At 35.9% G+C, this 27107-nt stretch overlaps 1 protein-coding gene across 22 annotated transcripts in view; it reads left to right on the top strand.

Annotated features, from left to right (window-relative positions):
* Positions 1–27107, top strand: part of AFDN (afadin, adherens junction formation factor) — a 115668-nt gene that overhangs the window by 62619 nt on the left and 25942 nt on the right. For 14 of the 22 annotated variants that reach the window (XM_071430932.1, XM_071430899.1, XM_071430921.1 and 11 more), the window contains 8 exons: positions 1785–1805; positions 2548–2693; positions 3738–3832; positions 5731–5996; positions 6484–6627; positions 7759–7957; positions 9565–9668; positions 11122–11208. In XM_071430932.1, coding sequence (XP_071287033.1) covers positions 1785–1805; positions 2548–2693; positions 3738–3832; positions 5731–5996; positions 6484–6627; positions 7759–7957; positions 9565–9668; positions 11122–11208 — 1062 coding nt within the window. The remainder of the gene's footprint in view (positions 1–1784; positions 1806–2547; positions 2694–3737; positions 3833–5730; positions 5997–6483; positions 6628–7758; positions 7958–9564; positions 9669–11121; positions 11209–27107) is intronic. The other 8 variants (XM_071430951.1, XM_071431061.1, XM_071431002.1 and 5 more) reach the window with 1 other exon arrangement.

Here is a 27107-nt window from a genome sequence, read left to right on the forward strand (position 1 = left end):
AGCTGCATTCTAATCTCCAACCTAAATATTATGGAATACATCAGCAAGGAAGCAGTATTTGTGGTTTGTGAAAGATGTTGCCTAGTTGCAAGAAATTAACTGAAAGGAGTCAGAGGTTGCATAGAAATTGGGAGGAGGTTCATTCAAATGTCATGGTGAAAGGAGCCAGAGGAAATGGGGGAAAATACACCCAGGACAAAAGAGAAAAACATCAGTGAATTTCAAGGTTAATAGTCTGAAGGCAAAGAAATACATTGATTCTAGGGACCAGTAAAATGTCTTTAGCTTGGACTTGTGTTAGTGGAGTAGAAGCAGTACAAGATTAGCTAAGTCAAATTACTTCATCTAAGGTGTAACATAAGTGGTTGTATTTATGGCTGTCACAGTCAGATCACGATGTAATAAATTGTATCACAGTAGCTTTTTTGGTGTCTCAAGTGTAAAGCATTCCTGCACTGAAGGGGATCTGATGGTGTGAGAGACACAGAAGACAAGTGAGTGGCAAGCGGAGAGAGGCACCCAAAACAGGAGTGAGAAGGTGCACAAAATCCTGTGCTATATTGTGGGAGTAAATTAATGACTGAGATCTTAATTTTCCCTGCCTAGATCAGAAAGCTATCAAGTCTCTTTGTGAAGTTACTCAAGAAGTATTTGCTAACAAATTAATTTGTGACTTCATATATAGTATTTATATCCAAATATTATAGATGACTTTGTATGAGATAAGTATAAAATAGGAGAGATGTATGAGAAGGCTCAGTGCTTTCAGTAAAAAAGCAGGATTAGAAATTTAGTTCATATTAAAAATCCCTTTTTTTTGTATCCTTTTTTTTTTCCCCCAAATCATTCTGTGGCATTTTTCATCCTTTTTAAATTTTAACATTTGTTTGTAGAAGGAGCATTTCCTTTTGTTCTGTGCCAACACATCTTCAGTCAGTTAAGAGTGCTTTGGTTGGAAAGGGAGAGGAAACAAAAAAGCAGCAATTTGGTGTTTTGAGCTCTAACTAAAATTAAAATAGTAACACCTCAAATATTTGCATCTAAGCTCACTGTTGCAGGTGGGGGAGAGTGATCTGAACAGAAAGAAAAAATAATTAAGAGCTCAGTTCTAAATAATCAGACAAACATCTGGTGGGTTCTTTTTTTCCTTTTAACTCAGTGTAGCTTTATACTTACCAACATTTAAGAAACTTAGTATGGTATTTCATTTGATTCTTCTGTTGTTTCAAGCAATCTTTTTGTTCTTTAATTGAAAAGTCATGTATTAAATCTGTCCTAGGTGTTCTGTGTATTTTGTTTGCTTTTGAATGTTGTTGTTGGGTTGTTTTGGTTTTTTTCCATTTTGGATGGGGATTTTCTGTTCCCTCTTTGTGTGTGTTTGTATATTGTCTCTATTGCAGCAGTGTGGGCAAATAGCTCCTAGGATCTGTTGTTTGGATGGCTAGTTACCCCATTGCCTGCAAAAATTTCTGCAAGGTTTCTCTAGCACACTGAGCATGGAATAACCAGTCTGGAATGGCAACTAGTTTAAGACATTAATTCCTTGAATTAATTGTGACATGTAGGCACTTCAGTTCATAGCTGTTGTGCTACTGGTCCTAGTAAAATCATTAATATTTTAAAAGAAGCTCAGTTGCATTGTAGCTACTGATTAATGCATCTGTGTATAACTGTGAACATGTGTTGTACCTTCATATTTAGTGTTTGATTTCTAAAGCTTTCATGATTGTTCACAAGTTTCTTTCTTCTATTCTGTTTGATTTCCTTCGTCCGTTTTTCTCCAGGAGGTAGACCAGGTTGATCAGGTAGGATATATTTGCTGGGAACTGATCCTAGCTATGTTGGCTTAGCTCAGTTTCTCATGCTGCTTCCATATCAAAATACAATACTCAAACAGCTGGACTTGAACAGTTCATAACACTCATTCAGCAACTGGAACATGCAGTACTAAAATCCTTTTTTGACTTTGCAACTTTTACGGCATTCCATAATTTCTGCTTAACGCACTTCAATGTGGATATGAAATGACCAAAGTTCTTTTTCTTCCCTTTATTTTCTTTTTTTGTTGTTTGTGGTTCCTATTCTTTGGATTTCATCTGAGGTTGCCTGGCCTGGCATTTGTGGTCGGGAGATGGTGAGATAGATCAGTACTTGATACTGAATCACATGGTATCAAAGCCAGTGAGTGCAGTATCAGTGTGGCAGTGGGCAGTAGTGAATATGCGCTTAAAAGTGCACAGATTACCAGATACTGCATCTGCTAAGTTCTTAGCACTGTATAATTTGATGCTTACACTGTGGCTTTCATTGATGTGGCTATTGGCAATTTATTAACATTTAATGTGTTCAGTGAACATGTTAAAACTGAACGTAGTAGTTACAGCAATTGCGGTATTACGTACAAACATTTTGCAAATATCTGGTATCTGAGAGATGTTTGGTGAAATGGGAAGAGGTACTGGTCTATCTTTTGGAGCCTTTTTAAGCTGCCATGCTTTATCAGAAAATTATTTCCCTGTATTATTTCTTGCTTCTTTCCACTTACAGAAACAGAAGAATATTGCTGGGGCCCTTGCCTTTTGGATGGCAAATGCATCTGAACTACTCAATTTCATAAAGCAAGACAGAGATCTTAGCCGAATTACTGTGGATGCACAAGATGTTTTGGCACACTTGGTTCAAATGGCATTCAAGTAAGGCTATCAAACTTCTGTTTCAATTACCATTTTCTTTGTTTCTCTGATTTATAGAACAACTTCACATTTCTGCCAAATTTTAGATATTGCAATAATATCCTTTGAATATTTTTAAATACCTGAGAGGAAAACTTAAAAGAACGGCCTAGACTTAGTTCTTTAGACAGATGCCCTGTTTTGTGAATATGGATCACTGAGTTGTGCACAAGTTTTATCTCTTAGATGATCTTGTGATAGTTGAGGCTGCCAATGATAATTTTAGGTAAATTTAGTTTGTTTTGATTGCTTTCTCTTAATTTAATGTCTTAATTTAAATTGTGAGGAAAGTTTAGTTTTGCTGTTAGTATGTAAATACATAGGCTTAAATATTGCTGGGTCTTTAAAGTAATGAATCTTGTGCTCTTTAAAGGCTTCTAAATATAATCTACTTTCATAATTCTCTTAAATAGCAATTTTCACAGTGGCTTTTTTGCATAGACTTTTCTTAAAAAAGGAAGGACAGGTTTTGGTTTGGAGTAAAAAAATCAAGCTATACTTGTCAGCTTAGGCAATTACAGTACTGATTAAAGGAAAAATTGTATTAAATAACCAAATGGGAAGGGGAAACCCTCAGAGGAAAGTGTTCTTGAATAAGGATAACAGTATTGGCTGAGCACAACATTAATCAAAATAAAGGCTTAATTTTTGTTCATGTGCAGATTTTTTCCTTCTCCCCAAGCCACTGCTGATGGAACCCAAGATTAGCCTGACAGCATCTCTTTGTGTAGCATATGACTGTCTCTTACCAGTGTGGTGGCAATATTGCATGTAAATGCATATTGCTTGTTCCCAGACAACCTAATTATTCGTGCAACATTTCTAGGAAATTTATGGGAAAATTGGTCTCTCAGCCCTTTTAAAAAGTATTATTGGGTTTCCTATAATCACATTGATAACACAGACATTTCAGGAATCTTGTAATTTGATAGAACTCTTCTTTAGAACCTTTGTAATGAACACATGGAGGATTTAAAATTCACTTTTTTCCCCATTCCCTTCCAGGTACCTGGTTCATTGTCTGCAGTCAGAGCTTAATAACTACATGCCAGCATTCCTGGATGATCCAGAGGAAAATAATCCTCAGAGGCCTAAAATAGGTTAGACGACTTGATCTCTGCTGAATTTGGTCCCTTAAACCTGTATCCTCCTTGTGCCAGGGTTTCTGAAAGTGGATGCTGTACTCCAGAGGCAGTCTGGCAATGCTGAGTGCATAGGAAGGATTGCTTCCCTCTCTCCCTCCTGCCAGCTGCCCTGCTGCTGATTCAGCAGTTAAGTGTGCAGCTGGATACCTTTCAAGCAACAACACACTGTTCAATCACATTCATCCTGATGTTTACTAGGATCTCTCCGTAATTTTCATTGGGGTTGCTTTCTGTTCAGGTGGCACCTGTCCTGTGCTGTTGCAGACTTACTCTGTCGTATGTGAAGGACTTGACAGTTGCCTTTGATCTTCATGAAATCCCTATCAGCCCATTCCTCCAGCCTAATGAGGCCCTTCTGAAAAATGCTGCTGCTCTTTAGTGTATCAGTATTTTGCCCCCTCTTGGTATCATCTGTGAACTTGCTGAGAATGTGTTCTGTCACATTGCTCAGATCATTAATTGAAGGCGTTAATGAAACAGTATCGGTCTCCCCTCAAAACAGGAGGGAAGCCACTAATCTGTGATTGCCAACTGGACATTGCAAATCCACCGAGTCCTATTGTCCAACCATATGTTGCCATCAGTTTATCCAGTCCTCACCTTGGCAGTTTCCTCCCATAACTGTAGAGATGTTATGGGAGAACCTGAGGAAGAGCCTTCCAGCTACTAAGGTCTGTCTGGCTGGCCATGTAGATTCCTGCCGGGCTTCCCTGCTGTGATACTTGAAACATGATGCCTGCCACCAGAGCACCCTGCTCAATGTGTGCTGTATCACCCTGTGTTTGTAATCCTGGCTCAGTGACTCTGCTCAGACTTCTCATGCCTCAATAGTTGAAAGAAAAGTGATCTGCAGAGCAATTAAACAGAGCATTCTGTTGAGCTACGAAAATTTCATAGATACTTTCTGGTACTTTAGATATTAAGCTTTCTGTTCTTGCTTTTTCTCCTGCATTGAACCTTTAAGGCAGACTGAAGAGGCACTGCTATGTTTGTAGGGCCATGTACTGTGAGAGTACTTCTGGGGACACAAACCCAGAAAATGTAGCAAACTGATACTGGAATAAAAGCAGGTGCTGTTGATTATTTCAGTTATTTTTGAGCTGCATTATAGATTTCTTATAACCATTATAGATATTTTTTCAGACACAATTCTGAGTTTCAGTTCTAAAAAAACTAATGGTCTCTTCAAAAGAGATTTCCAATTAAAAGTATTGCTTTAAACAAGACCTGGAGATAAATGTGTTGCTTCTACTGGGAAGCATATGAGGATGGTGCTAATAGAAGTCCCTCTTGCTTGTTAGGTAATATTGCAGGGGAGTAATTGGAAAATGGGATTTTGAAGTGTTTTAAAAATCTGATGTGTGAAAAGAAGGTGCATTCCATAGTTTAACTGCATCATACAGTGCAAATAACTTCAGCTGAAATTTCTGAGTACAATTTGATACTTAGAAGAAGCTATAGAATAATTAGAATATGCATTTGAAACAGTAAAATATAAAGGTTGCACAGAAGAACAGAATATGAACTTGTTATAAAAACTAATAGAAAAATCAGTTTACTGAAGTGAGAATGTGATTTAAACATTGGGTATAGTCAGTTATTTACTTGCATGATAAATATTTTCCCCAAGAATTTATTTTCATTTCAGGAGTTATGTTCCACCCAGCATTTGAATGTTGTTCTATCTTTAAAATCATGGACCAGTAAGTGTATTTCTGAAAGATGTGTAATTAAATACACATAGGTTCCACCTAGCATTCACCAGCCTGGCTTGAGTGTCTTTGTGTTATTGCCTAAACCAGGTGTACTCTGCAGTTTGTGAACATGAGTGACTTTTTGTTTTATCTCTGTAGATGATGTGCTGCATACCTTGACTGGAGCCATGTCCCTGTTGCGACGATGCAGAGTAAATGCTGCTCTGACCATACAGCTCTTCTCCCAGCTCTTTCATTTTATCAACATGTGGCTTTTTAACAGATTAGTTACAGCCCCAGATTCAGGGTTATGTTCACATTACTGGGGAGCTATCATGCGCCAACAGCTTGGCCACATTGAAGCCTGGGCAGAAAAACAGGGTTTGGAATTGGCTGCTGATTGCCACCTGAGCAGAATAGTACAGGTGAGTGTATTTGTGATTAACACTTCTCACATATTTGTATATTCAAAGACAATATTTGCCTATGCTGTGTTCCTAGAAAATAGTATGTGGACAAACATAGCTTGAGTGAGTTAATCCTGGAATGCTGAGATAGCATTGAGGTAAAGACACAAAACATGTTTTCAATATTGTTAATGTTTAAGTTACAAGTGAAATTAATAGTGAACATGGCTGTTAAATCTCCATTTATTAGAAAGAAGACTGAGCTGTAAGACTGAGCTGTAACTATGCCGAACAGAGACAGGAAGAGCAGCTGAAAAATTTATTACAGATTTAGTATTAATTCATCTTTATTTAGTGTTTTTTTGGGGAGGCTATTGATGTTGCTTCTGTTACAGATCGGTCTTCTTGCTTTCTCTTTTCCCATATCTAAAGAGCATTTAGACATAAAGCTTAAAGTTTTATTCTGGTTTTAATTTGTCATCTGGGACTTTTTTCTCCCCTCTAGGCAACCACATTGCTTACCATGGACAAATACTCACATGCAGATGTTCCAAATATTAACAGTACTTGCTTTAAGCTGAATTCTCTGCAGTTACAAGCCTTGTTGCAGAATTATCACTGTGCTCCAGATGAACCACTCATCCCAACAGTAAGTCTCTTCTATCACTCATTGTCCAGTTTTAACATACTTGAGATAAAAAAACACTGGCTGTCTGTCAATAGCAATCTTACCTTTGGTGGATGTACTTCCCTGACTCAAGCACGGTGTTAACAAGAATCTCTTATGCTGAGTTGGAAAGGAAGGTACCATTCCGTGTTGCACGTATTCAGAGAGGTGTCACTGCATCTTACACCATTTGTAATGAAATACAGAAAGGTGCTAGAAGAGAGAACAAAGCACCCCTAAAATCTGGTTCTGTGTAACTAGAAGGAACAAAGTTTGCTAATTTATAGAAATCAAAGGAAAGCATCAGAAACACTACTCTTTTTGACATGTAGGAGGTAAATATTGAGGGATCTTGAATCCCTCCATACAAGCAGCAGACAGATTGTCCTTTGATTAACATATTGATACCTGGAATTTGTGTGTATATATGTGTATAATGTTCGTTTTGGGACTGTGTTTTTTTCTTGATATTTAAGATGACTGACTATTCTAAGTTTTATCCATGGCAAAATTCAAGAGACAGCTGTGTTATTGCAGAATTGTAAAAAACACTCTTCAGTAAACTCTGATAGTTCACTGATCTCCCCAAAAAAAAAGGCAGAGGTAGTCTAATATTTATATAGCTGAATGCATTATCTACAAAGTCCATCTTTTATTAACTTTGGATACATTTGTTTATTAAGCCAGAAGCGCTAATACAACAGCTCAAAAGGTGTTGGGGGAATGGAAGGAAGGACATGTAGCTTGGAAATATTTTAATGTATTGGCTACCCAACTAAAAAGTCTTTTGCTGAAGAACATAACCCATATTACCTGTTTACACATAGGTAGAATTCCATAGTTGCTTGGGGTTTTATTATTATTAATAATAAATTTAAAACATGCACCACGGATTTGGAAAATACTGAAGTAAAAATAAGAGCTTCTGTCTCATTTGCTAATACAATTATCTATGGGATTTCATAAAATAAAGCAATGCAGAGTACTGACTGTACATAGCAGAGCCAAAGAAGTTGATTTTTCTTGCAATCTTAGCATCTTCTTAATGTAAGGTTTTTTAACTTAATAAAATGATTACTTTGTAGTAATAACGTCTTTCTGCTTTCTGTCCAGGAATTGATAGAGAATGTAGTAACTGTTGCAGAAAATACGGCTGATGAACTTGCTCGCAGCGATGGCCGAGAAGTCCAGCTGGAAGAGGATCCTGACTTACAGCTGCCTTTTCTCTTACCAGAAGATGGCTATTCCTGTGATGTTGTCAGAAATGTTCCAAGTGGTTTGCAAGAATTTTTAGATCCACTCTGTCAAAGAGGTTAGTTCTTTTGTTGTTTTGCAATGATCTGTGTAGCAAACACAGAATACAGAATATATTTTACTAAAGCGTAAGCCTCTTTTTCTTTGCATATGATTCAGTCTTTTTATACTATGTTCTTCAGGTGTTTGCTTTTGCAAGCCATTAAAATTTAGGGGTTTTAATCCTTACCCTTTCTCCCTGTCCTTTCCTTTCAGTTTCAAGGTTCTAAGTAAGCAGTGCTGAGTTGCTAGAGCCTGCTGAAATATTGTTTTGCCTTAGCTCCAAAACTTTTTTGATTTTTAAAATTATTGTGAATTGAATAGTTAGAATCTAATTTTTCTTTATTCATCAGCTGCTTCCATATAACATGTAAAAACCCTATGAGTTTAAAATAATTCTTTCACTGTTGATCAGTGTAAGAACTTATGGTTTGGGCATTTGTAGTCCAACAGAATTTCAGACAACAAGTAGATGATAGACTTAAACCTGTGGAAGTAAAGTAGGGGGTCTGTCGGAGCATTTTCAGTAAATGAGCAAGTTAAAATCTTTATTTGGTGCTCCTCAATTTTATTAGAATTTCTTGATTTTCTGATTAAAAGCAGTTGTTTAAAAAAAACTTGTACAGGAATGTCAGGGTAAATAAGGGGCTGTAGCAAAGGAGGCTATTGAAAAAGCAGACTCACTCTGTACTACAGTGAACCTTTGCAATTGTTGCTTCCAACTTAGTTATAGAAAAGCTATATTCTTGCATTTAAAAGAAAAGTAGGAAACTGACTGTTTTGAAAGTCCAGTTAGTAACAGAGAATGTAGTTTTGAGACTAAAGGAGCTTAGTAGAATAAATTATTTAAATAGTAAGTACAATTCAGTTGCCATATAAGTGGCTGTACGTTGATTATAAGTAAGGCTTTTTAAATGCATATGTTCAAAATTTTGCCTTTTGGGTGTCCCGTAAATTATGCTGAGGGACTTTTTGAAGTGAAACAGTGTAAACTGAATTGCTGAAAAATGATTTATATGAGGAGGAGAATATCATATATTTGGATGGAGTGATTAATAATTTTTGTGTGATGTGTGTTCTCAATGTCCCTGATTTAGGAGAAAATGTTGGATTGAACTGCTGTGGCTTCTTTTTCAAAATTCTAGGAATTTTTCAAATAAAAAAATAAATCAAGCTAAATACCTGTAAATACCTGTAAATTGCAGTGCTACATTTAAAACCATATTGCATTCTCCTCTGCTAAATCTATGCTGAGACTGCTTAGCTAGACCCTCTTCAAAGTAGATTTCTGTAGCACTGTTTTAATCAGAGTTCTGGTAGTTTATATTCTAAAGGATGATTTGGTGTTTCATGTCTCTTCTGAATCTGTTGGTAAAAGCAATATTTTGCAGCCCTGGAGTTTTCTGTGAGCTTGCAGTGGTTTTAAATAAGTATGTTTCTGAGAAGCAACAGCTATAGAATTATAGGATTTTGTAGGCAGTAGCATAAAATTGCAGCAAAGCCCATAATGGCATCTGAGATATAAGAGTTGACACGTTAATGAACATAAAAAGATGAATACTATTTTATTTTAATTAATACCTTGAGAAAATACCGTGACTATATTGACATTACTTTTTCTTTTAGGTTTTTGTAGACTAACACCTCATCCACGGTCACCAGGCACGTGGACAATATACTTTGAGGGTGCAGATTATGAAAGTCACCTGTCCCATGAGAATGCTGAGCTGGTAAGTATTGATTTAGTGAATAATTACTGACTGCAGTCTTGGCTAGGCATTGAGTTTTATGTAATCAGTTTTAGCCCTTATTAGGAAGAATAGGCTTCATTGTTAAACATGTAGTTCATCAGTGACTTGGTGGATTTAAGGAATGTTTGGAGATTTTTTTAAGTCACTGTTTTTCTAGGCTGTAGCATGATTATAATTTTCACATAAGTAAACTTTGTCATATTCCCCCATCTGAGAATAAACAGTGAAGAAATTTCTTCTAAACACAGGCAAAAAAATATATGGATGTGGACCTATGAATAACTAATGGAACTGCAAGCTGCTTTTATTTATAAATTGGCAGTTACCAACCAAATATTTAATATTAAGTTCTAGTCTGATACTTTTTCCTGAAAAAAAAAAATCTTTAGTTTTCCTTTAATTATACTTACTAAAAAGGGTCTCACTTCAGTGCAAAGTAAGGGCTTTTTTCTTTTCTGTTGTAAGGGTTTGTTTGTTTGTTTTGTGGTGGGTTTTTTCTGCTTGTCTGTTTGAATATAAAAGTTACAGAACAGCTTGGTTTTGGAAAGAGGGTGGCTTTATGTGAAATACTTTTTAGAGCAACTGAACACATATAGCATCATATTTTAATTAGTATTTTCAGCTTAAAAACTACTTGCATTTCTAATACTTGAACTCAATCAGAAAGTACTAATATTTTTTTAAATCACTCTCTTTGGCTTATATTTTTACTTGTCATGGGTCTTGCGGAACTTGCAGTTATGTTTCAGTATGAATACAAGCTGGTGTGCTCCAACTGACATTCTTCAGCTAATGAAGATTGTGATGACAACTTTTTGAGTTGAGGAACTGGCAATGTTAAAAGATACATAAAAAAAAATTACCAAACGTGTTTGGGGACTCCGGCTGTATTCAAGAGTATTCAGAAGTGAAATTTTTTCAAAATTTATTTCAAAGGTTTAATTCTGCCTTTGAAATTAATTGGCTTCTTAATAATTCTGCAAAGTTAATATCATTTTCTAGATGCAGCACTACAAATTGAGCTCTCTGTGTAGATCACCCTTTACCTTTGTAATAGGCACCTGTGGAGTCTGAACGTCAGTTTTTGTTAAAAGGTACTACAATTTTATAGAGCGGTTACATTTTGATTTGTGATTCATTAATAATCTCTTTACTGAATTAAAGAAGGAGGAACAATGAGTAGATCTCAAGTTTCAGCGGTGTAGTATAACACAGGTGTAGTACTTAATATGAATCCATATTAATTAAATGTTAGCTATTCTACCTTTCTACCTGTAAAATAGATACCAGATATATTATTTAAGATGTGAGACCTGCTGCTCTAACAAAATAGTTTTGTTTGTAATTAACTATTTTGCTTAGTTACTTTACTAGCCTGGCAGTGAATATGAACTTCTGAATTTTTTCTTCTTTCCCCTTCACTATTTGATAGGCTCAGCCTTTGAGAAAAGAACCTGAAATTATCACTGTAACACTAAAAAAACAAAATGGAATGGGACTGAGCATTGTTGCTGCCAAGGTATGGAAGTCAGTTTGTTTAAGTCTTACTGAGAAAAGCCTGCTGTGGAAAATATTAATGGAAAAAGTCTGTTTCCCTTAAGTTGTTTGTGCACATTGTGTTGATCACGCTTTTATTCTGATTGGGGAATGTTTCTGTAAAATACACAGATGGGGACAATACAAGGGAAGCCATAATATGGATGTAGTTATTACAACACTTTGATTCAAACCTCTGCTACAAGTTTATTCCGTTTTTTCAGAGCCGAAAGTTAGCAGTGTTATTAAATGGAATTAATAAACAGGTGTATTTAGCACTTCTGCTGAAAGTAAAGAAGTAAACACAAAGAATGTGTGTGGGGGTTAATTGATGAATAAACAAAACAATTCAAATGTATACATTAAAGTTGGAATACTTTCTGCCATGAACACAACACCTTTTCTTTTGCACAGAATAGAGGTGCAAGAATGGATTCGGTTTTGTTTCTTTACAGTGGAGACCTACAGTGTAATAGCTAAAATTGTGGGTGTATGCTGTAGCTAGTATCTGTAGCTAGTAGCTAGGGTGTAGTGTAGCTTGTAGCACTACATAGTAATGTATAGAATGCACATACAGCTCCAGCCACCAGATGGAAGACTCCGCTAGTTGGTTGGTTTTGCTTTATTAACTGAATCAAATAGCAGACGTAATCTTCTGTATTTAAAACTTGTTATAAATTATGCAACAGTGATACTGAAAAGTCTATGTTGTGGTTAGGTGGTTTACAATAGACCGAGTAAGTCTTTCCTAATGTCTCTTCACTGTGTAGTATGTGAAACTTCAGAATACTGTGGTACTCTTGGCACTTAGTGCATGAGCTGAAAACATGATTGTTTTACTTTTAAGTTACCTCACATAGTTAATTGCTTCTAAACAGCACTGTTTGGTTTTTTGGTTATTTTTACAACCTTCACTCATTTCATAGTCTGTTCTTGAAATGGTAATCTTGCATGGTATCAGCTTATAAGAATTATTTCTGACATCTGTAAGAAATACCTGGTGTCAGGTGTATAGTTGTAAACAATTAGCAATTATTGAGGAAACAGTTCAGGATCTGGAAAGTCAATTTTCTGCTCTGATTTTAGTGGAGTGGGTTAATAATCTGAGAAGCAAATACTTGTTCTTGACACTGGATTAAATATGTATTGGACTTCTGACTGCCATCTGCATTTCTGTTGAATGTTTCAAAATGTGCCATGGAAGTAATTTTTTTTCACTTTACTCTGTGAAATCTAATTTCTCATCTAGAGTGAAGCAGCATAGTACAGGGAGGAAAGTTTCCTTTTTCATTGGAGCTGGCTGGCTACTAGATGTTGATTTAACAACTGACATTTAGCTTCCATTAGCAGTATGCAAGAGTGCTACTGGTCAGTGCATAAGCTTGATCTGAAAGTTTTTTACAAGTTGTTTAATACATTTCATGATTTCTGACATCTGTAAAGGAATACCTCGTCAGTCATGGAAGGAACAGTTTTCATCTGCACAGTTGCAGGAAACACTGGTTCAGGCAGTCCCATTTTATCTTACCACTGTGTGCTGCCCTAATATTGGAATTCTGATATAAAAACAGTCATGTTTTAAATTTTGCTCTGAAATAAGCAAGAAACAGATTGTTTTAGTTTTGGTGTATATACAATAGAAATTCTGTTTAATATGAAGTCATTAGAATGTTCATTGGATAGAAATGATTCTATGCATTGTTTGAAACAAGTTGCTGTAGTAGTTAAGTAGGATTATTTTCAAGAGGTTCAAAGTTGCTCACTGTGAGTAATTATCAGCGTTGCTTTTCCTGTAATAGGCTTCATTAAAAAAAAGAGTAAAGAAGAATACAAAGAATACACAAGCAGTCATTTTCTCAGTCTGGTCAGGGCAGAACAGCTTAGAGAACTGAGTGAGTGTGACTGAGAAGCTAGCAAGAGTTGGTGCATTTTTTCTTTCTATTCCTTAGATTGGTGATATTTACTAGCATATATTTCTACATGTCTCAAGTAGTATATCTTTTAGCAGCATAAAAGTTAAAATTCTCATTTTTAACTTCAAAAAGGTAGGAAGAAGTCCAATAGACTATTTGTTAAAATTTTCTAAACATTAACTGGATGGAATGCCTGAAATGAGAGGGAGAGGCAAGTATTACAATAGATTCAGATTTTTCTAACTTTCTAATAGTAAAAGGTTGGCTATTAGGTGCTCATAAAGTTGAGCTTTATGCTTCAAAAGGGGCTGTAGCAGTAGAAAGTGCAGCTGGTCAACAGGCCCTGCTCCAACCAGTGAAGGACAACCCTGAATCTGTTTAGCTTTTATTAGGAAAGCAGTTCTTTTCCTGTGATGTATTTCCTGAATACTTGCTTTCAGTAACATGTTGTGAGAATACCTTTGCATGTCAGTGCTGACCTGCCTTTCTTGTTACGTGTTACGGGGCTTCTCATACTTGTGATGGGCTTTGGATTGAGTTTGCTAACATGCAGCTTGATGATATTCTAGAGGTTGACAAAATGGGCAGATTCTCAGGAGATCAAAAAGAAAAATAATACCAATGGACTGTTTTTCTTCCTTCCATCCATTGCAAAAAAAATGTGTGCTTTCCTAGTAAATCTGTTCATCTCTGAGGAAACAGCTAAAAAATTTGTAATATAATTATAGAGGTTTTATTAGTTTTGAGGTTTCATTGGCTTAAAGTCTGTGCCAGTTAAGAATTTTCTAATGACAAAATTAGAAATCATACCTTATATAATACCTTTACATCAAATGTTCCTAATTATCAAGTGATTGTTACGCCTTCTCTTCTGCAGTCAAAAAAAAAGAATTGAAGCAAAGGTTGTACAAGCAGAGAAGGAAGCTTGCATTAAGATGCTGTGCACCTGCTTATTTTTATGATAGAAGTATTACTTTGGGATACTAGGTGTTTGCAAACATGTGTACCTTAATATAATTAAAACCAAAATGAAACCTGAAGAGGTGAGTCAAGGAGTATATGAAAGTGTTGGGTCCCTGGAGAACCCTCTGTTGGATCATCTTCCCACATAGAGACAGGTAAAATACTTGAGTGCATTACTTCTTTCACTTTCTAATCACAGCTACTCATATTTTATTTAATTAGAAGGTTTAAAGGCCTGCTAGGAGTGCCAGAGAGAGCAGAAAGTCAGTGCATCACCTAATTCACCTCACTTTGGTGTTATCTGAGGCAGGACAGTCCCTCTGAGCAAATATGCACTAAGTGCATATGCTATATGCAAGAATAGCAGAGAAAACAGGTTTACTTATGAAACAGCTGTTAGCTTCCAGAGCACTGTAAACAGTGTTGTGCTTGTTTGGGTTTTGTTTTGTTTTTTATAAATTGAGAAAATGCCTAACAGCAATTCTTAAACTGAATGCTTTAAAACAATTTTTATTTTTATTTAAAATTAAAGTGTGTAGCTTCATATCTGATCCAGAAGAATAACTTCCTGTTCTGCCCTTTGGTACATATTGCATGTTTTCTTACAGTAATATTCTGTAGCTTTATCAGCAATAGCTTTTGTAATGGAATATGGAAATGTAGTTGGTAGGAGTGGTCGTGCATAGGGAACGGGGAACAGTGTTGCTTTTTGAGGTTGTGTGCAGACTTTGGTTGCTCTAACCGTGAAAGATGTTTTGATGTTAAAAGCTGCCAGACTCCCAACCACATTGTGGTTAAGTTTTTATGAAATCCAGATGATTTGGAAGCTGCGTGTGCATGCAGTTTACTTTAAAAATATATCACTTTTTTTGGGGCTTTTGCATGTGACTTCTTAGCCATCTGTGGGCCAGCACATTACTTCCTGTTTAATTTGGAGGTTTTTTGTCTTTAGTACAAAAGGGCTCCCTTTTTGTTTTTTCTAGCAGTTTTCAGAGTTTAATAAAGCCTCTAAAGTAAATGGAAGTCAGAACAGCATAACTGATTACGTAAGAGTCTGAATATTGTATTGGTTATAGCTGGTGTTGATAAATGCTACACTGTGTCATAGCATCGAGCTCCGAGTTATCTCGATGGGTATCTTGGAAAATCCAGCAGACTAGAGCTGGTGGTTGCTATTGAGGGCTGGAAGAGAAGTGGAGAATTGTTTTTTTTCTTTCAAGGATCTGTAGTCCCGGAGATCAAAATGTGGTTTTCTGTTGTTGGAAGAACAGAATCCATGGTAAGTCCGTTCAGGTTTCTGTTGGGACTGTTTTTCTCTGAAGTTTTACTATCCCTGTACTTTTTCTTGCTCTCTTGCCTGTTTAAACCTGCCAGTAGTTATTTGTTCACATAGCAACTATGTAATACAGCATGCAGTTAAATATAGTCAGATGTTAGTAGCTAACTTTCTAAAATCTAGAAAGAAAAAACTAATTTTTTAGCTTCTTCTTCATATGAAATTTGTGGAAGTGACTATTAATATTTTAAGTTTCAGGTGTGATAACTACTATTTTACTGTGCCAGAGCATGAATAGCATGACCTGTGATCTGTTTACTTGTCATATTAGTTGGCTTTAATTCAGGTTCCTTTAAAAGTCTGTTTTCCTCTTAAAAAATCTTAGTGGAATAATTAAAATCAATGTCCCAAGCAGTGTAAGATTTTTAATACTCTCTTGACCCTTCTGAAAAGATCAGAACATTCAAATTTGTTGCAGTTAGGGTGTCTTATTGAACAAGTTCGCAGAGGAGAGGCATTTAAATTCTGTTTAGATTCCTACTGCACGAAAGAAAGGATTCCCATGTCCTGCAGGAAGTTTTGTTGATTAATCTTTGCATGCTGGTTATACTCATTAGTATATTGTGATTTAGTTCTTTAAAGTATGGCGCACTTCTACTTTTTGTCCAGTCATCTTGTAGTAGTATCAACAGAAAAAGTTACCTTAAGATATATACAAGGACCTTAAAATGCATATGTATGTGGCCCCACTGGCACATAAATCAGAGTGTATTTTCTAGGATTTTTTAGCAGGTAGTCAGACTAAGTAGTGCTTACTGAAATAGTGTGAGAGGTGATAAGGTGTTTCTTTTTTGATAGAAGCATTTTAAATATGAGTATGACAGTTCAGCAGTATTACTGTTCTAAAAACAAATTTGTAACATCTTACCCAGAAATAATTTGCATTATTTGGCAACCTTGTTTGTTCTTAAGGATAAGTTAAATGATTCTAAGTTGCTTTAATTTCTAAACCACTGTTTGTCATTTTATATTTAGCAGTCAGTTCAAGGTGTTAAATTTAAGGAGGGTTTGAGTCTACAGGAATATCAATTTTAAAATAAAATTTTTATGAAGGTTTTCCCGACAAATATCTTGTAGGAGATCCATGTAGAAGGAACAGGTTTAAACATTATTTTAATTATTTTTTCCCAAAATTGAAAATTATGCTTATAGTTAATTATACTGGTAACAATGTACAAATGTGGATCTAACTTGTCCTTGCAAATACAGACAGTTGATAGGATTTTTTTTACTTTCTCAGCTTTTTACAGGTTCTAGGTGTTAAGATTTCAAATACCTCAGCATTTAAAGCCTTCCTGTGACTGTGTTTTCTAAGCATTTAAGGAAATTTTCTGGCCTTTCTTCCCAGCATGAAGTAATTGAAATGTTTCTGTAATAAGATTTAAAATTTTGTGGAGGTGCTTTTTTATTAGTTTTATTCTTTTTTTTTTTTTTTTAGTGTTCAGTACTAAACTGCTAAACTAAACTACTGGTGTTGCCTTAACAGGCTTCTTAGGAGGACTTTAGGGAAAAATACAGTGTATAATTCTCATTTTCAGAACAGATTTCTCAGTCTCATAGAAATAAAATAGTATATAGGTTGCCAGATTAGTTTTCATAATGAACAAATAAGTAGCTGTGTGTTAGCAATTTGCTTGGTTTTTGTTGATTACTAGCTTCCAGCAGAGTTTTTGCTCACATTTTGGTGCCCTGGAGATGTTGTACAAAATTTTTTTAATGCTTTTATGTACTGTGTAAAATCTGAAGGTTACACTGTCACAGTGTGATTATTCTTCTCAGTAGCTCTGAGACCTCAGCTCTGCTTAAGTGGAGTGGTTTTGTCTTATTTATTCACTGGTATTTAGATTGATACTGCAAATAGATGACCCAGACATGTATTTTAGGCCTTCTGAAAGAAAGCGAGTTTTAAAATTCATGTGCCATTTCCTCATTGCACTAATACCCTGTATGTGTGTATGCAGGCACTTCTTAGCATGCCTGCTAAAATTGTAGCGCACATACACTGTAGTTAGAATTCCTGTACCAGGCTTCTTTAAATTCTGGCATTCTAATAACTTTGAAAATTCTGTTTAGATACATGTTAATACAGCTTTTCTTTTTTTTTTTCCTATTAATGGAAAAAACTTTTGGAACTTAGTAAGTTCTGTGTTGACTTTTTGCTGTATGAGTAATACTCTCAGTTGGAGTAGGAATTTAGGTGCTTAATAGTATGTGTTAGTGTACACACTGATCCAGGATTACTTTGTATCCATCTGAAACTGCAGAGCCTGCATTATGTGGAAGTTAATGCTCTGGGGTTTTTGGGTTGTAATTTATCCTTAGCTATAAAGGCAAGTGCCGTTTGCTTGAAAAAGTGCAGAGATACAAGGTGGTTTTTTTTCCAAAATAAATTGCCCAGTATGTCTTGCCTGTGAAGCCTAATGCAGACATAATTAAGCTGAACCATAGGATCAGAATTGACTTACCGAGGAAGAGCATCCCAGAACCTGCAGCACAACTTGTAGATTCATACAAAACTCTGAGTATTATTAGTGTGTCAGTGCTCATGCGGTATTTATAGCAAATGTACATGGAAAAAGTTAACCCTTGTCTGGTGAAATAGAGCTCAAGCAATATATTTTCCTTGAGCTCAGTGAAAGGTTTTTTCTTTGAAACAAAAGAGAAGTGGAATCAAAAAGTGGAATCAAACAGGCTCATGTATTTAATTTCTTTTTTTTTTTTTTAATTAAGAGTGCCTTTAATGCATTTCTAGTATATTACATTAAGTTACAGCATTTATAATAATAAAGATGACTTTTTCCAGAAAGATTAAGACAGACTAATTAACAAAATTTGCTTAGTCTTTTACAAATGTTGTATATGAAACCTTTTGCATTTACTTACCACTTTTCCCATTTCTTGAGAGTAAGAGTAAAGTAAGTTTGGAACTGTTGCATACTTTATTCCAATCTTAGGATTAAATGTTAGGTCAGTTACATTCCTGGAGTGTGAGAGGAATTATGCTGTTGTAAATTTATGTATTTCTGTTTAGCACAGATGCTAGAGCTCTTTGTGTCAGTGTACCTGCTTTCCATGCTGAACACTGTTAAAATCCCCATACAACCACATATGCACGAGAGTACAGTAAAGGATAATTTATTAATGCCATTTCAGGACATCCACTTCAGAACATCCTGGGTTGTCCTGTGAGAAGCACATTTTGAAGACGAGAGTATATTCACTTGCTTGCTTTGTGTGCAAGTCAATCTTGATTGCAAACATTCTTTTATTAAAAAGTAACATGTAACCCTTATTCCATTAAAAATAACAACAAAACTCTTCAGTCTTTTCTCTTTACTCCCTCAGAGATTTCTTATAAGTAGAGCATCTGGATACACCAGACATAAAGTTTCTAGGTTGTTGGATGTGTCAGATGTTGGGTGTACTGCTGCCAATCTGCCTTTTTTTTCCTTTGTGTATTAGGGTACTTCTCATCTGTTTTTCCCACTCAGTGCAATTTAAGGCTGCTGTGGAATTGGTCATAGCAGTTAAATGCCTAGTATCTTTACCTGTTGAATAATATTGATTATCACCAAAGTTTTGGTGATAACCTTGTGCTTGTTGTGTTTAATTGGAAATATTTTGTTTGGTTTGTTTGATTGGAAATATTTTGGTTTGTTTAATTGGAAATATTTTGCCCACTTGTGACTGTACTTTTTCTTGCTCCAGAAACATTTGGGTTTTAGCCCCCAACATGGAGGAGTATGTGAGAGGGGAAAGCAGAAGTATGTTGTATGTAGAGCATGGGTCAGTTTTAAAATTCTTTTTGAGTCAGGGTACAACATGACTCAGTGCAGCTGTAACTAACCACAGCTAACAGATCAGTTTTAGATACAGTAGGCTGGTTCACCTCATTTCTATTTGAAAAGTATTTTCTCTAATGATGACAGATTTCTGAAGTGTCTGCATTGGTCTTGAGACAACACAGACCTTAGCTCTCTCTGACAAAGTGGGCTTTTTCTGATTTTCAAGTCCAGAAAAGTTTGCACTTGCTAGAGGTGGGACCAGTAGCTACAAAGTTGGCCTTTCTCTGTCTCTGAGCCTGCAGCAAGTAGTTCAGCGAGTCTTAGACTTAGTATATTTAGTACCTAATGAAGATAAAATTTATACTCATCCAGATATAACCTAAGGAACACATGCAGCTTTATGGAATGTGAGTGGGTGGGTGGTCAAAAACCTTTGCTTTTGCCTCCTAGAGAATGAATTTGTAAATTTGCTGCATAGTTTAGTAAACTGTTATTTTTTAAAATGCTTACAAGCTTGGGTTATTTAATTGCTTCTAGATGAATTACTTTCCAAGGCAGTCAGAATGAGACTTGATTCTGTTCCATAGACTTGCTTTTAAGGATGTTTATTACAACTTGCAGAGAGCTTCTGTGGAAGCTTAAGAATCTGGAATCAGGAATTAGCCTTGATAAAAATCAGTGAAATCTACTCTGGGTGTAGGCAGATAAAAGGCATGATAGCTGTACATTTCTATGCTATTTTCTTTAAACACATGTTATTTTCAGTTGATTTGTTGCGTATTAAACTGTTTAATTTTTATAAAATACAACAGAAGCTTAAGTGATTTGGAAGAACTGTCAGCTGTAAAGCATTATGAGACATCCCAGATACCTTTAGTAAGGTATATTTGTATGTGTGCACAAATATATATGACACCTACATTATTAAAATAAAATCTTATTTCATGTTTGCATATGAAGAATTTAAGAAAATCTTGAAAATTACTTATTTTAAAAGATGTATGGTTATGTGAACTACTGAAATGTTTTGACACATAGTCTTGGTAACTGAAGCCACTTAAATTGGAGTATTACTTAAAAAGGTTGGTGACTGTATGACACTTTTGTGGATTCAAAGTATAGTTGGAGAGGGAAGTTACTTCCAGTTCAGTACTACTTTTTCATTTTACTATTTATGTGAAATGTGAAACCATTTATATGTATATGTACTTAAGACAGAAATGTACATTTCTATATTGAAAGATCATTAGGAAGACATTCTGACATTTTATGGAAATTAAAGTCAGCTTTTATGTTAAAACTTTTTTTATATTAAAACATCTAACATTTTAAAAAAATTTGTTATTGAAGGGTATGTTTTTAATCAGGTATGATTTTGCCAGACTTCATTGGAAGCTGTTCATTGCTTTAGTTTTATCAGAGTGATAAACAAAGTATATGAAGCTCAACGGGTGTGGGCAAAAGAGGCTTCAGAACAAGTAATGACAAGACCTTCCTGTTAATTGTCTGGAGCAGCACCGGTTTGGTTAGGTGCTGTACTGCAGATCTGCTCTGCAGATGCATAGTTTTTCCTTAATTACTTAATACAAGTCTTCTGTTATTTTTAACAACTAATTTTATAATAGTTTTATAAAAACAAAACTGTTTTTATAATAGTTTTTGTAGTTCTCATGATAGGTATTGAAATAACCAGGTCATTTTACAGGTCTCCTAAAACTGCAGGAATATTGTTAACCTCGTAGAAAGTACAGCTGGTTTGTGATCCACCTATGTTGGGTGGGGATGTGTGGGCATGGGAGTGGTTCAGCTGTTAAGAGGTTAGCACCTGGTCAACAGATGGACCTTCACTCCCTCTCATTCTTTACACTGGGGTGCTGGTGGGGCTGTGTGGTGTCTCAGCACCTCCAAGCCATCATTCTGCAGGTGGCAGGTCCTCATGAGCGTGTCACGGCATGGGTGGCTCACCTGGGAATGAAGCTACATGTTGATTCTCACTAGAAGGAGCTGGCTGCTGTTTTCACCATGCCTTTATGGCTGCTTGTCCTGGCAAATACCAAATGGGAAGGAGGAGCAAGCAGAATTTCTTCTACCTGCTTTTAATGCTTCTGTGGTGACTCACCAGCTCATGGATAGCTGTGCTGCTGCCATTAGGAAGTCTATTGGATATTCCTGTTACTCAAACTGTGACTTTTCTATACAGTTGCACTGTATGGTGTTTTATGGTTTAATGGCCAATAGAATGTATGTCAGACAAAGTTCCCTGTGTCTGTTACTATCAAGGAAGTCTTATAAAACTCATCTTGAGACTAGCAATAAAATCTGTTCTCCTTAACTTTTCTGATTAAATCTCTCATGTTTATTAATTTGTTACTGTGGTACTTTTGTACATCCTCAATTTTACATTCTCCTGATGTAGGAGTAGCAATTTCTTTTTTTAGATCACTGTAGTTTATCTTGTTCTTGTCTTCATTAGTCTGAATATTCTATAGAAGTAGCTGTAATGGTTTGTTTTGGTCAGGTATTCTTTAATGCTGCCTGTTTTATTTCTACACTTTTCATAGTGATACTTTTAAGCAAATGCAGTATTTTGGGGACAATCCTTTCAGAGCAAGGAGGGGCTTGCAAAGTAATCCTAATTGTGCAAACAATTATAGGCTACTGTGTACTAATATATTAAAAATGGATGTGATGGAAAAGGACTTGTTTCTTGTTAGGCTATCTCAAAAACTTAAGCTGGATAATGGAATCTAACTTGGTCCTTCGGCTTCTTTAATATGACAGAATTTTTGTAATTAAGGAGAAAATTGTACCAGGCTTAAAAGAGGCATATACCCTTTTGGACAACAGGTATGAAATCTTTGTATAGCATTGTTTCAGCTGAGCTTTTTTTTTTTTAATGCATTAAATTGACTTGGCTCTGTTGTATCAAGTTAGTTTTTCTTCCATCCTCCTGCTCTCCGTGAATTTGTAGGTTTTTGGGGTTTTTTTGAGATTGAAGTCTTTGACTTGAAGAATGAAAATCCTATAAACTGGGGGGAGGTTGTTTATTTTCTTCATCTTTCAGGTTCTGTTTTAGTGAGGTACTGTAGTGGTTAGTTGTTTGCTCCCCTGCCCTGTATCAGTGCCATCTTAAATATATCAGCATTATAGAGACTGAAGTTGTGCTGATCAGAGGTGCCAAAATTGGGTCTTTAGCTCCTATGGATTGCCATAGGTACATGAGTTCTTGGAACTCTTCCAATCTTTCAGGCCTTACAGGAAAGCAATTCAGTTAATTTATTTGTTTGTTTGTTTGTTCAATAAATTCTTTACTGAATTTCTTTATGAAAGGTGATATGTCCTGAGATTTAGCTCAGGTTTTCCAGTTATCCTACTGCTATTTAGAAGACAATTGTAAGTGAAAGTTTACAGAGTCTTCATTACGTCTTAATTTTCCAAATATGAGTACTTAGCAAGCACTTTTCCTGCATTAGTTGAGAAGAATATATTATGTGTCCATGTATAAGAGCACATTTGTGAGAATATACCAATGTTATTTATGTATGTTAAAAAAAAGTTTTCTCTTAGTTGAGATTTTAATGTCAACTTTAATTGTTGGATTTTAATGGGCTTTTGTTGGCTTCAGTCTGTCTGAATTCATTCTTCTCCAAGATAAATAGTAGTGGTTTTTTAAAAAGAACTGGAAGCTCTTGCTGCAGTTCCAGCTGGTTAGCTGTTCTCTGCTCCAGTCTTTGGTCATATATTCAAGTGAAGTTAGATTTGTATGGACTCTGCAACTCATGGCCTGTGACCAGTATTGATAGAAAACTCAACAGTCATCATCAGCCAGATGCCTATTAAACCCTCTCTGTGTTTTATTTCCTTGGTTTTTATTTTCCTTTGGTTGTAATTTCAGACTCCATCTTGTAAGATTTTTCTAAACATGTTTTTGTTCTGTGGTAAGAACTATTTCAAACTAGCCTGCCTTGTAAAAAATAGAGCTACTCCACTTTTCTAAAGGGTTCCCTATCTTCCTTCAGTCCAACTTTAAATATTGTCACACCCTGTACAGGGCCACACAGATGAGATAAAGGTAGGTCTAAGGAAAATAGAACTCCCAGTGAATTTTAATCTCTGGATTTATTGATAGTGTTTCTTACCACAGTTTTTCATTTATCCTCTTGACTTGTAGCTCCATTTAGTCTATCAGTAAGGGAGGACTCCTTGTTTATTTTATTACATGGTCTACGTGGTAGTTTGGTCACTTAAACATTTTCCCATAGATTTTCTTCATTTAGGTTTAGAATAATGACCCAAGTTACTATTCTAGCAGACATCTGTATGCAGAAGTGTCCTGTTTTTATTTTTACCTCCCAAGCAGGATTAGAAAATCTTTTAGAGTTCTAGTTATTAAAATTCCAGTTAAATTGAAAAGTTGTCCTTTGTCATAGAATTCCAACCTGTAAACCACAGCAAATTTAGGATTAATTTTTCTCATACTCTGACTAAACTCCCAAGTGCAATGTGTTAACATCTTTCAACTTGTGCTCTTTTAAAACATTTAATTACTTCTTAAGATAAGTGTGAGATGATTAGAAAATCTTTATACAGGTGTTGTATCTCATGCAAATGTGTGGCTTCATCTTGGATACTGGATTTAATAGCTTGCCTCAGTTTCCCCCATGTGTTGGCTTTATGCATCTTAAAGATGAATAAGCCCAAGCATGGAGAAGATTATTTTCAAGAATCTTTTCATGCTTGGCCTCAGAGATCTAATAAAGCTCTCTGGAAAAAGAGGAGGGCAGGAACATAACATTTTTATCCCATTGTGCAATTACATGAGTAAAAGCGCATTGTGCTTTTTAGCCAGATGCATTTTCATCAGTTCTACATGTGTCATTCATCTCCATCCCTTGCTAAAGTTAGAAATTTTTTTACTTTTAGAAGGGGAATGGATGGGACTTGGCAAAATTGGAGAGTGTGTTTTCAGTGCATTTGCCATGGAGGCATTCAAAAGCTTAAAAATGAAGACATTTTCCACTGTGTACTTTACTTCTCTGTGTGGGAACCTGCATGTATGTGGGTGTTTGTTTTGCAATTGTTTGGGGGCTCAGCTCCCACTAGAATACAGTTGTTTTGCAGGCACTGCACAGAGCTGCTTGAAAAGTTAATAGGTGAGCCATAGTAAGGTTTAGGAATTTCAAATGGTTTAAGTTGTTGGGTTGAAAATAACGTTATTCACCAAATAAAGGAATTGACCTCCCTTAATGATTCAGGCCCCTCCTAGCAACCTCCTTTCCTGCACTGTTATGAACAAGTCATGCTATGCTGTAAACAATTTAGGGAAGCTGATTAAGTTGAAAACAAAGCTTGTATTTGGGAGGAGGGGAACTGGAGACAGGGATCAGCTGAGTCTCCAGCCAGGTCTGTCATGGGACCTGCCACAACACAGTAGTGCCTGCACAGCTCCAAGTGTGAGACAGCATGGGAGCAGACAGGTGGGTTTCTTCCTGACACTCTGTATAAGTACACTGCTACTGTCACTGTAATTAATTTATTATTATAGGATTTTTAAAATCCTGAAATGTGTGGATAGTGCTTCATTGCTGGCCTCCAAACTAGTTCTCTCGGCTTTATGCGCTTTATTTGTGTATAAAGGTTTTTGTGTACTGATTATTTAACTGGATTGTAAAAGCACAGAATGGAGGTGTTTCTCAAATTGCAGCTTAGGTCTGATGTACATCAGGTATGAGCATTTGTAAATACCATATTCCCTTCTTCAGTCCCCAGTTCGCTATATGTTGAATTCTGCTCAGCTAATATCTTCCCTGTGGAACTTCTTTTTCCCTAGGGACCTGTTTTGGCTATGCATTGTAAAAGTAGGTATCACTTAGAAGTCCTCAGAGTTGTATTATACTCAGTTCAGTTCAAGAATATTGTCACCCAGGTGAACTGAAGCAGCACTAGCAGTTTATTGGGTTTTTTTCCTTAAATTATTACTTAAAGGGGAGGATTTCCCAAATTTTTCCTTCAAAGGGTATCTTTTACTTTCTGCAAGGATAATGGGAAGAAGTTGCATCAAGTGTGAAAGAAAATGTGTAGATTGGTAGCACTAGAAAGTGTGGTACAGCGGATGAGGCTTTTTTAAATATAGAATATCTTACATTATTTTTTGAAAAATCCTTGAAAAGGTTTTCGTGATTTTGTATTTGGTTATGTATATTTGAGAAAACATGCTGTAGGTTTCAGTATGTTAATCTTGGGGAAAGGGAATACACCATCTCTTTATGCTTATTGCATTCTTGCTTTCCACAGTCATCTGACTCCTTTACAGTTGTGTTCTTCTGTTTGGACTAAAGGCCATATGGATGCACATGCTTCTGGTATTAAAGATTGGAGAAAATAAAATGAAGTGAAAAGAAGGTTTATCATACTTTTGTTACTGATACATACATGTTATTGCTCTATTTGTGGGGGAATAGTTTTAATGATGTTGACTTTCACATTCCTTTGAAAGAAAAGCAGTTTAATAAGTAGTTCACCAAGAAATCTGTTTAATTGTGAACCCTTAAATGAAAACCGGAAAACCCATGTGGAGCATATGAGAATTTTATTCACTTTGGAGTTTAGTATGGCTGACTACATATTAAGAACCTTTTTATGTTTCTAAAAATTATATATTTTCTTCTAATGCAGCCTTCTGGAAGGTAGATACAAAGCAAAATCAAGTCTATTTCAATAGAAATTAGGAATTTGGATTCAAGTTACCGTAAAGCTTAGGGTGAAAATTGAAGGGAAGGTGATGAGTTGATTTTAAGGTATTTAGTGAGAAGTCTTCCCAAGCTTGTACATGTGTATCATTAGAAACATGTTAAATGACATGTGAATTAGAGGAGAAGCTCGCTGGTCCTAATAAGACATGAGTAAATGTGGTAACTGATAGAGATTTTCTTGTCATGTAATCTGAACAGAGATTTATTTTTAAGTAATTTTTATGCTTTCAAAATGTATTATTTTTGTATTTAAGTGAGATGACTTGGAGCTAATACATTTGCTCATAACTTCCTTTAAAAGAACAGGAAAGAGATTGACAAACTGTATAGATATCATAAAAACATTAGAAAAGAAGCAATGAGGAGTAAAATGCCATCTCCTTTGAATCATAATGAAGAATTACTGTCAGGGTTATAGGCGCAGTTAGAGCAAAAATCTGACTGATATGGTATCTTCTAGCTGTGGTGCCTTTAGCCAAAGAACATAACAAAAGTGTAAGATCTTTCTCTCCTGTGAAGAAAGGGTGGGAGTACTGGGATTGTTCAGCCAGAAGTAAAAACCCCAGAGTAGCCTAATTGTGGCCTTCCAATGCCTAAAGGGTGCCAGCCAGCCAGCTGCAGAGGGACTTGTTAGAAGAGTAAGACAAGGGGGGATGGCTTTAAACTGAATAAGAGTAAGTTTAGTTTAGATGGTCAGAAGAAGTTCTTTACTGTGAGAGTGGTGATGGATTGGAACTGGTTACTCAGCTAAGTGGTGGATGTCCCATACCTGGAAGTATTCAAGGCCATGCTGAATGGGGCTCGGAGCAACTCGCTTTAGTGGAAGGTGTCCCTGTCTGTGTAAAGGGGGTTGGAGCTAGATGGTCTTTAAGGTTCTTTTCAACCCAGACTATTCTGTGGTTCATCCTGGTTTTTAGCTTTCTGTAATTTCAGAGTGCCTTGTATCTGTTTGGGGGAGGGGGGGGGTTATGTTGTTCGTTTGGTTGTTTTTTTCCCTAAAGCCTCAAAGAGCTCTACCGAGAATCTTGGCTTCTGTTTACACTTTGGCACCTCTCAGCAGTCTTGTTCCTGGCTGTTTCCCAATTTAATTATGAAATCTTATGGAAAATGTTTTGCAGGGTGGAGGTTGGTTG

This window comes from Agelaius tricolor, unplaced genomic scaffold, assembly GCF_023055355.1.
Source record: "Agelaius tricolor isolate 1412-34295 unplaced genomic scaffold, bAgeTri1.0.p SCAF_1, whole genome shotgun sequence".
Lineage (NCBI taxonomy): Eukaryota > Metazoa > Chordata > Aves > Passeriformes > Icteridae > Agelaius > Agelaius tricolor.